The sequence below is a fragment of the Trachurus trachurus genome (assembly GCF_905171665.1).
Source record: "Trachurus trachurus genome assembly, chromosome: 6".
In the NCBI taxonomy this organism is placed as follows: domain Eukaryota; kingdom Metazoa; phylum Chordata; class Actinopteri; order Carangiformes; family Carangidae; genus Trachurus; species Trachurus trachurus.
In genome coordinates, this window is record NC_139897.1 from 4880770 (window position 1) to 4896665 (window position 15896).

Genomic DNA, 15896 nt, shown 5'->3' on the forward strand with positions numbered 1-15896 from the left:
AACTGAGCAGTCCTTCTGTATATCACATCCTGTACACATCATTTCCACACCAGGCAGTCCTCTATGTTCTGGCAAATTGAACTTCTTTTCATTATGACACAGACCTACCAGCAAATTCATTGAAGTGATTTCCAATATCGAAGGCCTGGTAGTTGTAATCGGCATACTCGTAGTCGATGAATTTCACTATTCCTGATGGAGAGAGTGGAGGAGAGAGAGGAAAAGTAGCAGCGGTTACCAGGGCAACATGATGAACACATCTCAGGTATAGCTGACTCTCCCTCTTTTTTATTGAAAGTGCAGAGCCTTGTAGGAGCCAAAGGAACAAGAAGTCTCTTTTGATAGAAATTCACCCTGGGCATCTTTGTAAAATGTGTGAGTAAAATAAAATCATAATAAAAAAGGATACAACAAATGAGACAAAATATTTGATAAAAAAAGGGACAGGATTTTTGAACAGCTTCAGTGGTGGACTGAGAATTCATCACGACTGAAGGATGGAGAAAAGAGCTGGACTGCATCTACTGTTCCTCACCCTCTGATTGGTTGTATATTATGTTTTTGGTCAGTAGGTCGTTGTGGCAGAGGACAGTCGGTGAGTCAATCTGTGAGAGGTGTCTCTTCAGTGTCTCCATTTCCACTGACAAAGTCTCAAAGCTGGGTACCTCTTTTGGGGCGGCAGAGCTGTTAGATGCAAAAAAAAAAGAAAGAAAGAAGAAGAAACACACACACAAAAAATCATTGAAATGAATTTTTGAAGAGTTTCTCTCCATCATGTAGAGGCATGTTTCATGAATGAGGTGTGGTTCTGATCTGGTTAGTGGTCCCAGTTTAGCTCCCAAGTCATTCAGGTGATGTTACCACACTGCATAGGCTACACACCACAGTCAGGGGTATCAAATGATCCACTCATACCGAAGGCTACAAAAGGTACCTTTAGTGATATTTATGACTGAGACTCCTCAGACAGAGTCATCATTATTCAGCAAATGTCCAGTGCAGTCAGTCAGTGCTCTCCACTTCTACAGTGATGTAGCTTAACCATCACATTTCATCACAACTGCACATTTAATGAAAGAATACTCATGTTTTGTGCACATGCACCCTCTGTCTCACATTAGCAGCTCATTGCACTGTGGGCGGAGGTGACAGGAAGTTCTGGATTCCAAATCTTAATTTAGTTTAAGTGCAGAATCTTACTACAGGTATTATTTAGGTTAGGGGAGAGTGGGGTAAGATGAGCCAGTGGGTAAGTTGACCCACCCCTTGTTTCTAGGAAACCATAGGAAAAAGTTAGCATGTGACCAAATATTTGGGAGGCAGGCATCATTTCATGGAGTCTGTGAAGATTAGAACCACGTGAGTAAAGTGGTTTAACATTTATGACCAAAAAAAATAATTTTTCACTCTCAAGAGTGAATTTTGTCGATCATAAGTTTCATGAGAATTGTGTTTAGACCAAAAGAGATGATTGTAAATTTGTTTTATACATGGGTTGTGGTATCTATGAGCTACAACATGAGGTAGTAAACCTAGCATGAATCTGCACCATTTTAGCTGTGAGAGCAATAAACCCAAGCTAAGGTAGCTGTGGGGTAAGTTGATCCATTTGGCCAGGGGTAAGTTGAGCCACCTATCCTATACATTTAATGAATGTATTTTGGCTGTATATGTCCAAATGATTAAATCAAGATTCTGTATGTTTGTGATTACAGTAAGTATGTTCCTATAAACAGGAAAAGTTGTTTATAGTGTGCCAAACTTTACTTTCAAAGAAAAATATCTGGGATTCTTCCCAAGATGCCACGTAATTACAAAACTCCCCAAATCTCAGTGAGTTGGTGACTCAGCAGGAAGTCCCTGCAGTTTGTGTTCACCTGTAACCTGGACAGATGAAATATTAAGTAAAGGGGGAGGTAGGAGATGGGTGGAAGGAAAGAAGGGGGGTTGATCAATTTACCCCACTCCTATGGTCAACTTACCCCATTCATGGGGCAAGTTGAGTCACAAGACCACTTTTTTTGAACATGCTATATTTTAAAAACAGTTATATTTACACTCATTCTGTTAATTTGTAGGGATGCAAAACATCCTGAAATATATGCAGATGTGTTAGTTAGCAACAAAACTATAATTGTCTTGATGTAGTGATCCTGAATACAAAAGTGGCTCAACTTACCCCACTCTCTGTCCACATAGAACCTGTTGCTGTAACGTATGAGAATGTTTCACACACCCGTTTTTAATTATTCAATTCTTATTGTTATTTATGATCTTAATTCATATTAATCATTATACAAACATTACATGACATAAAACAATGTCCACTGTCAACAAGAGATGTTTTCCTCAAAGTAACTTCAGCCTGAGAGAAAAACATATTAGCAGCCAGTTCCTCGTGTCTTTCAGCCATATAGAGTCAGTCCAGGACACTCATGTCCCTGCAGGGGAGATGTCTCAGAGCAGCTCAGTCAAGTAAACAGGCATGTGTGTCCTTTACAGACATGTGTCTACAGTGAACCTTCCTTATTTTCTCCTCTTGCTGATTCAAAGTGAAAGTATTTTTGCTGCCATCTCTTCACCTGTGCTCATGCCCGGCTCTGAGCAGTGATTGGTCAGAAAGATGACTTACTCTCTCTCCTCTGCGGTGTGCGTAATTGCGCCACATTTGCGCCACATTTGCACCACATTTGTGCCACATTTGTGCATGACCCACTGGGAGCAGAGCAATGCATGTGAGGGTGCTTCATACATGATGACAACTTACTGTAATAAAGAACAAGACAAAGACGTAGTTCTAATGTGGCATTTCAAGTAGCCTAACCAGAAAGAGGTGTGGTAAGAAGGCCACATTGTACTAAATATTTCCAAATACTTCTTATTTTCCTTTTTAAAAAAATTCTGTGTGACAGACACCCCCCTTCATCTACACTGTGAACTGCATTGAAAGGTTTACAGCTAAAAGATTCCAGCAGGGTAGTGTCCTGTAGTGTGCTGAGGCCTGTCCACCACAGGTTAAAGGAAAAACACAGACTTTCTCCAGAGCTTTTAAAAATACGTTTGAAACAGAAGAGTCGGGATTTTGGGCATAATCACAGAGACAGTGGATACACAGCAGCAGCTGAAGGGAAAATTCTGAACTCAACTGGTGCATTGAAGGAAAGTGTTGCAGCGGAGGCGGAGGAGGAGTGAGAATTTTTGCTGTAAGAACGGAGGAGCAGGTTTGACATGAACTCCACAATTTTCTTCTAAGAATGTGTTTGTATACCGAGGCGGTTCAGGAACCCTTGTAAGGTTACATGCCTTGTTTTCACTCTGTTGATTACTCCATCTATCAAAGACGGCACTAATGTCCTTGGATGGAAGAAATGCTGCATAAGCATCCGTCTCCTAATTAATTTTCGTGTTTTTCTTTTCAGTGGTTGAGCCATGACAAGAGGGTAATTTAAACAGTGTAATTTAAACACTACCTATTTATTCAAAGGGGAACAAACAGATGCTCCAGTATTATACACACTTGTAGACATAATTTAGTGGGGCCTGTTAGGAACGCACAATAAAAGCAGGGGGAAGGAGCTGTGTTTATAGTCATGACACAGACTGCCTTATACAACTTCAACACATCTGCAAGCACACAACAGGTCCTTCTTTATCCTCCTCCGATGAACAGATTGCAGGACGACTGCAGCAGGTTGAGATCTAAACTCACCTCTGTTTCCTCCATCTTTTTCATATGTTTATATTGAAAAGAAAGTTTGATTTCTATTGTCGCCTAAAATGTTGAAAATGCCGCAAAATTGATTTCAATTTATTTCATTTTGAGAAGAATGCAGGCCTGGAGTGGAGCTGTCAGAGTCTCACTCAACATCTCCTCGCCTGTGAAATCTTTCTGTTACTTGAAAACCAACCCCCTCTGACATGCATAATTCATCCATCTCTCACTCTAATATGAATTAAAACACACGGTTGAATGGTGAATCGCCATGATTCCTTTTCAACCACATCCATTTCTTTAAATTTAACAAACCAACTTTACCATAGAAAGCCACGATCACTGCTTGCGAGTCAAAAGCCAAATGAAAGACCTCCATTGACTTTAAAAGGAAACCTGTCGTCTTGCCATCAGATCTTTTCCTCTCTTTTTTCTCTGCTTTTCATGGAGGCACAGCACATCAAGTACGCTCGCCTCCTGCTCCCTGTCAAGTCTCTGTAAGGTAATTAGTGGAATTTCCTCCTCTGGCGCTTCATTATCAATGTGCCTTATTTACATATGATTTCAAACACCAGCCGAGCACTGCTGATTTTTTTCTCTCTTTGCGGTTTTACACGATTCATAGAAGTGCAAACGGGAGACGTGGCAGGGGGCCTTTGGGAGAGGAAGAGGTTGCACTTTTGCTTTCCATGGCTTTTCTCTCTTTCCTCTCCCATCTCTGACTTCTACTCTCTCTCTCTCTCTCTCTCCCGAACCTTGCAGCTGCTGCAGCCTCTTTCCCACCCCCTCTCCCTCTCCCTCTCCCTCTCTCTTTGTCTCTCTATCTGTCTCTCTCATTGCGCAGCGGGTGGCTTGAGAGCTGAAGACCTCCTCTGCAGGTGCAGCCTCTTCCCGCTTTCTCTCTTTGGCTTTCTTTTACCATTTCCTCTGAAGATCACATTCATAGCAGCACTCATACATTCTCAAGTACAAAAGTTTCTCTGATGCCTGTTTAAAACCTCTCTTGCCCCCATCCTTGGTCTCCTCTGTCCCTGCTTCTGTGTGTGTATGCGCGCGCGTGTGTGTATCTTGTCACACATGCAGTTTCACATTCAAGAGATCAGTGAATATACAAACAGACACACACACCATAGACATGAGTTTTAACCATAAATCAAGCTCTTAAATCTCAAATCTGATAAACGATGCTGCAGCATTCCTTCCATCTCTTTATCACACTTCCCCAGCACTTTTTTTTTATTTTATTCCTTTCCTAACTGATGATGGATTCCAGATCATTTTGTTCTGCACATCAATCTGGACTTGAGCAGCAGCGGTCTGTGTCAACACACTCAACACACACAAATGTCTCACAATATAGCACCATCTATTGGACCTGTGTATGTGGTGCAGTTCGCTCCTGCAGATGCATCCTCAGGTACTTCATCCTAAATTGCGTTAATTCACCTGCGCATACACTCATTGCATTTTGTATCTAACTGTATACAAAACAGCATATTGTACAAAGTAAGAGTCTATAGTCTTCAGAGTCGAGTTTAGAAATTTCTGTGTAAAACTAAAGTTTAAACATGAAAAATAAGTGAAATGTAAGAGGGAATGTTATGCAAATGAAATCTGTTGAAACATCGCAAAGCATTTCTGTGTGTGTTGGATTCTCAATAAATCAAATGTTTACACTTTGAGTATTTTTAATTTTTCTTGCTAGAATGACAAATGTGAGATTCCAAAGGTTTGATTAAATTGATGCAGGTCATGCTGCTTTTGTCGATTTTATTCTGCATTTGTTGCAAACATTCCTGGTTGATAGCAGAGAGAGAAAAAAATGACATGCTTCAACGAGGATTTATAAAGAGAACCCAGACGAACCCGAAATGACAAACTGGGAATAAGAATAGCAGCCTGTTTCTCGTCTTCCTGATGACAAAGACGTTTGGCTGTGCTGGCTTTCTCCTACATCTTTGTGGCCACTTTTGGCTTTTTTCAAGAACTGCTTCTCATCATGAAAGACTCTCTCCTCTCTCAGATCTGAGTGACTTGTCCTGGAACAATCCGATTTATCTATTTGTTAAAACTCAAAGAAGGAGTTCCAGTTGTTGTCAAAAGCAAGTGAAATGCTGTCAGCCCTGCAGCCTCGGTTTGGGTGGACTTCCGACCCCTTCGCTGCAAACATAAACAGGGTTGAACGTTTGACCGATAAGGGAGAGCTCTGCAGGAAGCTTGTGGCCCAGAGTCTGTTTCTTTGTAGTGTCTAGCGAGCCCCTCTCACCTCTCACCCCATGACCCCTGTCAGAGATAATGCAATGTCATTGCCACGTAGGCCACTCCCCCGACTCGCTCTTCTGACCAGTGGCGGCTCACAGAGTCAACACGGTGAGAGGTGAATGTGCCTACGAAACAATTCAAGCCCTGACTGTCCGGTAATTTAAAAGACAACATACGTACAAGTGGAGAGGAGCAGGTTTGAGGAATGCACCTTTGCCATGTGAGAAAATGATAAGGAATCAAGTGGAAGTGCTTCTGCCTCCAAGATAATTACTGGGAAATGTGGCTGGTTTTCATCAAAGGAATGACGGCAACAAAGCAGCAGTGAGGCTCGGCCCCAGCTCCCCAGGTCCTTCTGTGGAGCTGCTGTGATCTTCAGACAGCTGACCTTCACTCTCACCTGGCCATTCACTAAACCCCACCGTCTCTTTATTACTGCTGCTGCGCCTGCCAAGCATTCAGCTCTGTCTTCGCACATGAAGCTGCATCCAATGATAGCCAATTTTCACAAAATGCTTTTTATGTTGTCAACGTAGTGTCTCCGACTAACTGTAGCAAAGACACCGTAGCTGCTTGGAAATCTAAGGAGCCGGTTGAAACTCTCTCCAGCTCATATACTGTAGAACAGCTCCAGCTGGCTCAGTTTAAATTACAGATTTGTGTATAGATGTCAAATTTCAGTTTGAAGACTAAAGATGGATTTTTCTTACAGAACAGACAAGTGTACATCTTTGTATTTTAATTACCTCTTGTTTCTTACAGGTAGGAACCAATGGACATAGTATTCTTGGAGGGATAGTTCAACATTTTGGCAAATTCGCCCATTGCCATAATCCCTATAGTCTTCGGAGTAGGTTCATTACCTTTTATTGCCGCTGCAAGCTGTTTTTAGATCGGCGGGGCAGAGACGTGAGCTGCTCACGAAATGGTACTTTGGCCTTTCCCTCAAAACTCATCAAATGCACAATCCAACAACGCTCTTGTGAAGAAGTTAGGACCTGCTTGATGAGTTTGATGAGGGAAAGGTGAAAATACCGCGCCCCTCCGTTGTGTTAACTGAGCAGCTTGTATCTCTGCACCACTGATCTTAAAACAGCTTGCACTGACAATTAAAGGTTATGAACCTACTCCTAAGGGCAATTGGCGAATTTGCCAAAATGTTGAACTATCACTTTAAAGACTGTTCCTGCTTCCTAAGCAAGATACTGTAGCAAGTTATGCTAATGTTTTCATCTTATTTTAGATTAAAGATAAACACGCCATTTAAACCATTTTGTGAATGTTTGCTCATGTGCTTTTGGTTTTGGTATGTAAGGGCTAAAAATATCAGCATGTGGACAGCAGCGATGGACCTGCCATGCTTGACTATAGTTTATATGGTAAGATCAGAAAATTGTTTGTGACAATGGAAAAGTGTCCAAATTTCAAGTGAATCTCTGATATGCCTGAACCCCTCAAGACATTGTCCCTTTGGTTGACTGCTGCTATAACCTAGTTAACCTCTGATCCTAAGTGTAAACTTTGTGGTCGTACAGATGTAGAATCGTGTTTCATTCTGTATCTGTAAAAGTGGAATAGTTGCAGATGATGTCATCAACTGAACATCCTTTTAAAACCCCAACAACACCAACAACTGACCAATCCTCCAGACTTAACCAGATCATTGTATCATAGTGGATTTAACCAGATCATTGTATCATGAGTGGTACCTTTTCATGCTGCGCTGCTCAGCCGGGCTCCTGTTGCTGCTGCTCTGCACCAGTGTGAGAAAGTGGGACATTTTTGTCCAGAGCAGAGGTTGAGCAGACCGACCACATTCTGGCTGGATCGAGTGGATTCTCCCCATCTCTGCTGCGATCAATCTGCAGAGAGAAAACATTTTCTCAGATGAGCCTGGCTGACGCTGTTATTGCCCAAACAACCATTATCAGAGTAGACACACAACTCCCTTTCCATTTAGCGCTCTTATCTTGTTCTTCTTTTCAAAAAAAAAATGGGCCTTGTTGCATTTGTGACCTTTTGACCACCAGAGTGCTCATTTTTGAGGCATCTGAGTGGTGACATAGAGTTCTCTGGGTATTCTCCACAGAGGGTATCAGGCAGAGCAGGGTGATGGATGTCCATCATGGCCTTGGCTGCTCAGCCCTGGTGGTGCTGTGTTGTGTCCTACTGTCCTGGGGTGAGAATAATGATGTTGGCCTGTTATCATCAGAGTGATGAATGGAACAGGGGCCATGACTAAACAGCATTGCTCAACATGAGAAGTAATAATTCAGCTAAAACAACTAAAAAACCCTCCCCACCTGAATCAGCACAAATGAACACAAACATGTGCACAACCTCCAACAATGACCTCCTTCTGTTTTCTTTGAAAATAAAGGTTTCAAATTCTTCTTAATGATAAACCTGTTTGATCTGAAAACAATCATGCGGCATTACAGTATTCGTATATTTTACTGGTACAGTACAGTAGATTTAGTTGAACAGTCGCAGAAAATGCAACGTATGGTTACTCATATCTATTCTATCTAAGTCATTTTGTTTTTACTAATACAGCAGAAATATACGTATAGGCTTTAAACAATCTCTCTCTGAACTATTACTGTAGTCACCAGTTGCAGCTGTGACTCTTAGCTTTCAAATTGTGTTGCACTTTTGGGGTCTCTTTTATTGTATCGATTATCATTGTCTTTTTGCTAACTTGCTCTGTATGTTCTCGCTTGTTTTGATTGATTGTTTTGTAATGCTGCTCTTCCTGACCAGGACATCTTTGGAAAAGAGATTGTTAAATCTCAATGGATCTTTCCTTCCTGGATAAATAAAGGTTAAATTTAAAAAAAAAATTAAAAAGGTGCTCTGGCAGAGACCTGTAGATGGAGGGCTGGTGGAGCAGCTCATCATCCAGCACTGTCCCTCTAACAAACTCATAACAGATGCCATTCTGGAAGCTGCAGTAGATCTGCGGGCCGCAGCCGTGGGCGTGAAAGACCTGGAACATCTCCACCTCTCGGTCCCGGTTCACATAGAGCTCTGTCATTCTGCCATACAGCCGCACCAGAACACAACCGGCCTCCTGCAGAGAGCCTACATAACAGCCAATCAGCTGGTTGGTGATGCCCTCTGTGAACGTCTAGAAGAAATCAGTAGTAAGAAATGGGAGGGGAGATTAATACACATACAGTTATTAGTTGAAACAAAGCAAATGAAAGACTTTTTATAGTGTACTACTGACTTTCAGCATACTGTTGTTAAAATGAGTGCATAATATGAATCAATGTTAATTGTCATGAACCTAACCTAACCTTTGGGTTTCTTCAACAGCCAATAACCACAGGGTAAAGATTATGCTCACTGTGAACACTGTGAAATATAACTTGTGATGTGTCATTCAGTTTGAGTTATTGTTTGTCCATCACAGTCACACTGAGCATGAAGTTTTACAGTGTAAACAGACTATAGCACACACACACACGCAGCCTACAGATGCCATATGTTCGGTTTCAGGACTCTGGATTAGGCCTACAACTTCTACTACAGTATCATGTTACATGCCACTAATTCTCCACTGTTATGGCCCATTACCTAAAATTTCCTTTAAACCATCCATTGAAGACAAAGGCTTTTGAAAAATATAGAAAGCTGCAGAAACAGAGAGATCTTTTACCAGCAACTGCTGATTTGTTTACTTGCGAGGAAACCTTAGAAACACCTGTGTGTACTGCACCAGAAACACATTTATCCTCAATTTTTCAAATCTGTATATTCAGAGGTTGTACCTCAAGATGGAAGGAAGGATCAGCTGTGGTGGGGGAAATACTCAAATTTTGCATTAAGAGAGCCCATTGTACAAAACAAACAAAAAAAAAACCTTTGCAACATGCCACCTGTTTTTTTTAATGGTTTTTTTTTATGGCATTTTCAATATTGTCACAGTGGCATTAAAATTATAAAGCTTCAAGTTTGACGTTTATTATATTGTAATATTTCTTATCCTCAACAGTTCATTTGATTTCATCTGAACTCATTCAGATTTATAAAACAATAACATATAATCTATGACCCTATAACCACTTTTGCACTGGTATACTTTGTGTTGTAATGGTGTGCTGTGTTAAACAGTAATATACTGTAATTTTGAAAAAAAAAAAATCCTCAGAGCTGGAGAATAAAGTCGATTAACTGGGTTCATATGAAAAATCTTCGGTAACACTTTACGTGAAGGTATCGTCATAACAGTGTCATAACACGAACGTGTCATATACATTATGTCAATGTCATAAACGTTTATGACTGTTGTCATTAAGTGTCATTCGGTTTTTGTAATGACAAGTTGACATTGTTTGGGTTGTCTTGATTATGACAATTTGACATTAATCAAAGTGACATGAGCAGAAGTTGTCTTTGTCATGACAACTTGACATTAAATTTGTTTGGGATGTCTTTATTATGACAACCTGATATTAATCAAAGTGACATTAACAGAAAATGTCTTTGTCACGACAACTTGACATTAATGAAATATGCACCTTTTTTTGTGTTTATGGCGAGTTGACATGATGATTATTATAATTAGATGTGCTAGGTTACAGACCAGTTCTAGCACTTGGTCATTGATGTTTGACAGGATATGGACAGGATACTCAAAACTGCCTGTCATGACCAAGGGGGCAGTTGTCGGTCTTAGAAGTGAAGCTCACTTCCGCATTCAAAAAGCTGCAATCCCCCCGGCTGTCGCTGGGGGCTGGCTCCAGAAGGGAGCAACTCCAATCGAGCCCCATGTTAAAATAGCCGATTTTACAGCTTAAAAAAACATATTTACAGCCTGGTACATTTTATTTTTTTGGTCTCAATCGATAGTTTCTACCCCCGCACACACTCTGAGGGGGGTGATTTTTTTTTAAACTCTACCGTTTTACTATTATTAGGGTTAAAGTTCTGGCCAATCAGGGCGCAGACCCGTTGAGTGACAGGTCCGGCGACCGCTGCTACGAGGCCAGTGGGCGGGCTCTCGGCCGGCCAACGGCCGCACCGCTCCAAATATGGCAAGTAGAATCCAACATGGCGCGGTTCTAATCCCCGTAGTAGCGGCACAAAACAGACTCCCCAAAACCAATGGGTGACGTCACGGACACTACGTCCATTCTTTTTACAGTCTATGGTCATGACACCATTATGACGGTGTAATGAAGGAATTCTTTGACCTCAAGTAAAGTGGAACAATTTTGATTTGTCATTAACATATCATGAAGGATTTCTTCAAGTGATAGAACTGGTCTGTAACCTTGCACATCTAATTATAATAATCATTATATCAGCTTGCCATAAACACAAAAATAGGTGCATATTTCATTAATGTCAAGTTGTCATGACAAAGACACTTCTGCTCATGTCACCTTGATTAATGTCAAATTGTCATAATCAAGACAACCCAAACAATGCCAACTTGTCATTACAAAAACCGAATGACACTTAATGACAACAGTCATAAACGTTTATGACACTGACATAATGTTTATGACACGTTTATGACGTCATGTCACTGTTATGACGATACCTTCACGTAAAGTGTTACTGAAAATTTTTCATATGAACCCAGTTGATCGACTATATTTTCCAGCTCGGAGGATTTTTTTTTTTTTTTTCAAAATTACAGTGTAACAGAGCACACCCTTACAACACAAAGTGTATGAGGAAATTATATTTTTTATACTTGACTCTGAACAACCATGAATACATGATTGCGAAATTACACTGGCACACATGCAGGCAGACAGATAAAACAGCAGGTAACAGCGTGTTACATGTATCAGCAGAGAGCTGCAGCAGCCTGGACTTGTGTTCTGACACTTCCAGCACAGCCGTACAAAGCCCTGTATGTGTACACTGCAATCCCACAGTGACCACTGTTTGCCTGCAAAGGTCTCGTTGGACATTTGTTGTCATTCAGCGGTTTCTCTGAGTCTCTCATTCTCTGCCACAGTCTCCCAGGAATGTTCTGAGCCTCAGATGGGACCTGCACACAACATTTTCATCTGAAGGGGAAGTGAACACACAGGCCCACCTCAACATCTGATCAACTATTCATATAGTGGATGGCAATGACACTGGCTTTTCTGATGTGAAGAAATTCCTTTGCCTTCACGTTTACATAATTAGGACTGCAATATTTGAAACAAATCATTCATTAATTACCTGTAACTTACTCTGTAGAGCCCTTCCTGTATTCATTTTATTCTCTATTGAATCAAATTAAAATTCTGATGAACTGATGAAGATCTGTTGATATGTTGTCAAAATATAACACAGTTGCTCTCACAGGAAGGGATCATAGTAAAATAGGGTAGTCGAACAGATAAATATGAACATAAAACCTGGCACAAAGTTATTTAAGGGAAGAAGTGACAGTTCAAACACAGGTAACAGTCTGTCCTTCCCCTGTCACTCAGTCTGTTCTAATCAGATGAAGACAGTACATCATTAAAGGGCCTGCTGGGACCTGAGGGCTGAAGGGAAACATCTACTCTTGTGTGTACATTACAGGACCTGGTGTAGATTGAGAGGTCACCCATCCAGTGTGCTGTCACCTAACAAACATAAACCCAATTTCTCTGAAAAATTGGACCTTGTGTTTGCACATGGGACCAGAATGGGATTATTCTGTACTGAACAGATGCTCTGACAAAATCTACACATCTGTTCCCAGGGTTTAAAAAAACATGAAGAAAGTCTCCTTTTGTTGTCAGGTTACCTTGGCTTTCCTGCTGGTGTTATAACTTTGATGTCTTTCTATACAGTGCAGTTTGACACTTTAGAATTCTTTCTTTCTTTCTTTCTTTCTTTCTTTCTTTCTTTCTTTCTTTCTTTCTTTCTTTCTTTCTTTCTTTCTTTCTTTCTTTCTTTCTTTCTTTCCTTTTCCTATCTATCTATCTATCTATCTATCTATCTATCTATCTATCTATCTATCTATCTATCTATCTATCTATCTATCTATCTATCTATCTATCTATCTATCTATCTATCTATCTATCTATCTATCTATCTATCTATCTATCTATCTATCGAGACATGTCAACAGAAGACAGAATCTAGAACAAGGTTCATCAAAATTTACTATAATGAAACATGATTTGAGGTTGGTTTTACGTAATGTTTTTACTGTATGATATTTTCAGTGCAGTGTTTAATTTTTAAGACATTTATTTTTAAGAAAATGTGTAAAAAGCAGGTGTAAATAGATCAGGCATGCCTCAGAAAATAGACAAATTAGATTATGCAATAAACTTATTACTGTAAATGACATCAATTATAGATGAGTATATGGTGTGTGTGACTAAACTTGTACTGTCATACATATATGAAGACACTTTAAAGTAATTTGATTGAAATGGAAAGCAGGACTGAAAGTGAGTGAGAGATGTGAGCAGCACTCTACAATGTTGACCAGTGAAACAAACTCAAATACAGTAGTAAAACATGGATGGGCTTATGCATTGTGTATGCTGGTCAAGTTGAATTCAGGGTCACAAGAATTAAAGCTCATCTTAGTGATAAAGGGTTTATACACTGTCATCAGTAAACGGCACCTAACCCACACATCTGGAGACCAAAACATTCACTTGCCTTCATCTGAATGTCCTGGGCCTTCCAGTGAGGACGCAGCCTGCTGAGAAGGTCCAGGATTCCTCTCTGAGGTTCATGCTCATCGATGTGGACGTCCACATGGAGAAGCTGGTTCCCAGCACCAGCAGATCTGCGGTCCATTTTCCAACAAAGCAGATCAAAGGTGTCAGGAATTCTACCTTCTGAGACCTTTGGGCCCTGGACTTGTTCAGTCACGTTCAGCTCGGAGCTCTGATCCAAGTCCAGCTGAGTTCTGTCCAGACAGATTAGCTCATCAAAACATCAGCAGAACATCGGGCCACTTCTGAATGATGGTGATATAATTCACAGCAGAGCTCCAACATCTGCTGTCAGAACCACTCAAAGGCCACCGGTCAGTGGCATTGGCAAGTCACTGCAAAGTGTCCAGTGTGTCCAGTGACTCAGCAGCGGCCTGGTCTGCTTATCAGGGGCCAATGTTCCTATGGGCATCTTTATCCCACTGCTGCATAGTTTACACATTAACCACTGGAGGCTGGAGTGTGCTGTAGGCACGTGGAAGTGTTAAACAGAAGTCAGGACGAGACAGCCTGGTGATTAAAGCTTTACCTCATTCTTTTTGCTTTAATTATTATTTCACCATTCACAGTTCAAAAAAAAAAAATCCTGAAAAGGGTAATTTAATGAAATGAAATAAAAACCACTCCATTGTCCATTGAACTGAAAAATAAAGGGCTGCAGTCACTGTACTTTTCCCAGTGGGATGTCTGTAATCCATTCAAACAGACAGCGGTCTGTGCTGCAGGTCATAAAGAGGAGACAGTGGTGCCCAAACTGAGCTGGACATATCAATGGTTTCTCTCTGCAGTCAGAGCCAGTGTTGCTCTCTGATACCTGATCTCACTGCTCTGACATTAAAACTGAGTCCTCCACAGCCCACATGTAGAATTGAGGCTCCAGTTTACTTCATTCAGCCTCATTCACTGCAGTGAAAATCAGGCCAACGAGAGGACTTTTAATTCCCCTGAATATTTTTCAGATGTCTTCCATTTGGCTCGTGTGCAGCAGCGAAGACTTCATAAGGGTGGAGTCTATTGTCTGATCGGAGCAAATCGTGAAATCTAGAGGAGCCGTACAATTAGTCCATTCAAACATGACCTCTTCTGCGAGCTCAATGCCATGGAACATTTCAACATGATCACTCTGTAAACACAAAACCAATTTCATAAACATTGGAGCAGCATGTTTTCAGTCTGTTAAATTATTTAGATGTTGGGCCAATGTTTACCATTTTGCATCATTACAGCAATTGCCTAGAAGTCACGAATGTGGTGATCATCCTGAACTGAATACTTTGCAAGCTTTTAGACGCAAATGAAATTCACTTGCCATCAAAGGGCGTCTCATCATCAAAGACGTTGTGTATTGAAAGAGAGATGAGTGTCTCGATTAAAAATGTAAGGGTCAGGCGGTAGAATAGAGTAGTGGAGTCAGTGTTTGTGTTAGTGCATGTGCTCTCTGCTACAGTCTAACAAGAGCTGGCAAAAAAGAAAGAAAGAGAGATGACACACAATGTCCCATGCATACATTTATATACGGTTATGAAGCTCTGCAGACAGATTCACTTACATGTTCCTGCTCTTTCTCTCTCTCTCAGCTCTTCTTGTCTTGCTCATGATTGTTAATGCAAACATTAAAATTTGGGCCTTTGATCCTTGAAAATTAATCATTTATGAAAGAATCAACAAAGTGCTAGTTGTGTTGAAGGCAGCAGTGGTTAATGTTGCTGGAGTTTCTTTGACTCTTTAACATTATCAAGTGTCCTGAAAGCAATTATAGTGTTCTATCTGTTCAGCAAGGCGTCAATCAAATGTGTCACAGGAGAATGAAACTGGATCGGAGGGTTAGATTTCATTTTTATTAATGAAATATTTGTCTTTCTTTTTTTGGGGGGAGGGGAGGGGGGTTACTTTTGTTGTTACTTTTGCTCCTGTGGTTTCTGGACAAGGAAGAATACATGATAATATACAAAGCAGCTTGAGCTGTAGACACAGTCAGTCCATTTTAAATTCTACTGCTACAGTTACTAAATTTTTTTTTATCATGTGTCAGCGTCCTGTCCACACTGCTCCAGTGTTTTTACAGCCCCCAAAAATGGATCATTTTGAAAATGAACCTGTTTGAGTTTGAAGGCTGTGTGGGTTCATTGTCGTGTGGACAGGGAAAATCTTCAGAAACAATGATGTGGACTTTGCTAGTAGCTGTTGAAATTCTGCATTTTTAATTCTTGTCAAAGCCAAGTTATAACTGACCTCAATCCAAC

At 40.7% G+C, this 15896-nt stretch overlaps 1 protein-coding gene across 1 annotated transcript in view; it reads right to left on the bottom strand.

Moving 5' to 3' along the window:
• LOC310987780 (ethanolamine kinase 1) overlaps positions 1–15207 on the bottom strand; it is a 28419-nt gene extending 13212 nt beyond the window's left edge. Inside the window, exons 1-5 of the mRNA XM_083974205.1 lie at positions 13595–15207; positions 8842–9104; positions 7684–7836; positions 536–684; positions 109–192 (exon numbers count right to left, since the gene is read on the bottom strand). Of these exons, the coding sequence (XP_083830331.1) occupies positions 109–192; positions 536–684; positions 7684–7836; positions 8842–9104; positions 13595–13735 (790 nt within the window). The 5' untranslated portion in view covers positions 13736–15207. The remainder of the gene's footprint in view (positions 1–108; positions 193–535; positions 685–7683; positions 7837–8841; positions 9105–13594) is intronic.
• Positions 15208–15896: the final 689 nt, after the last annotated feature.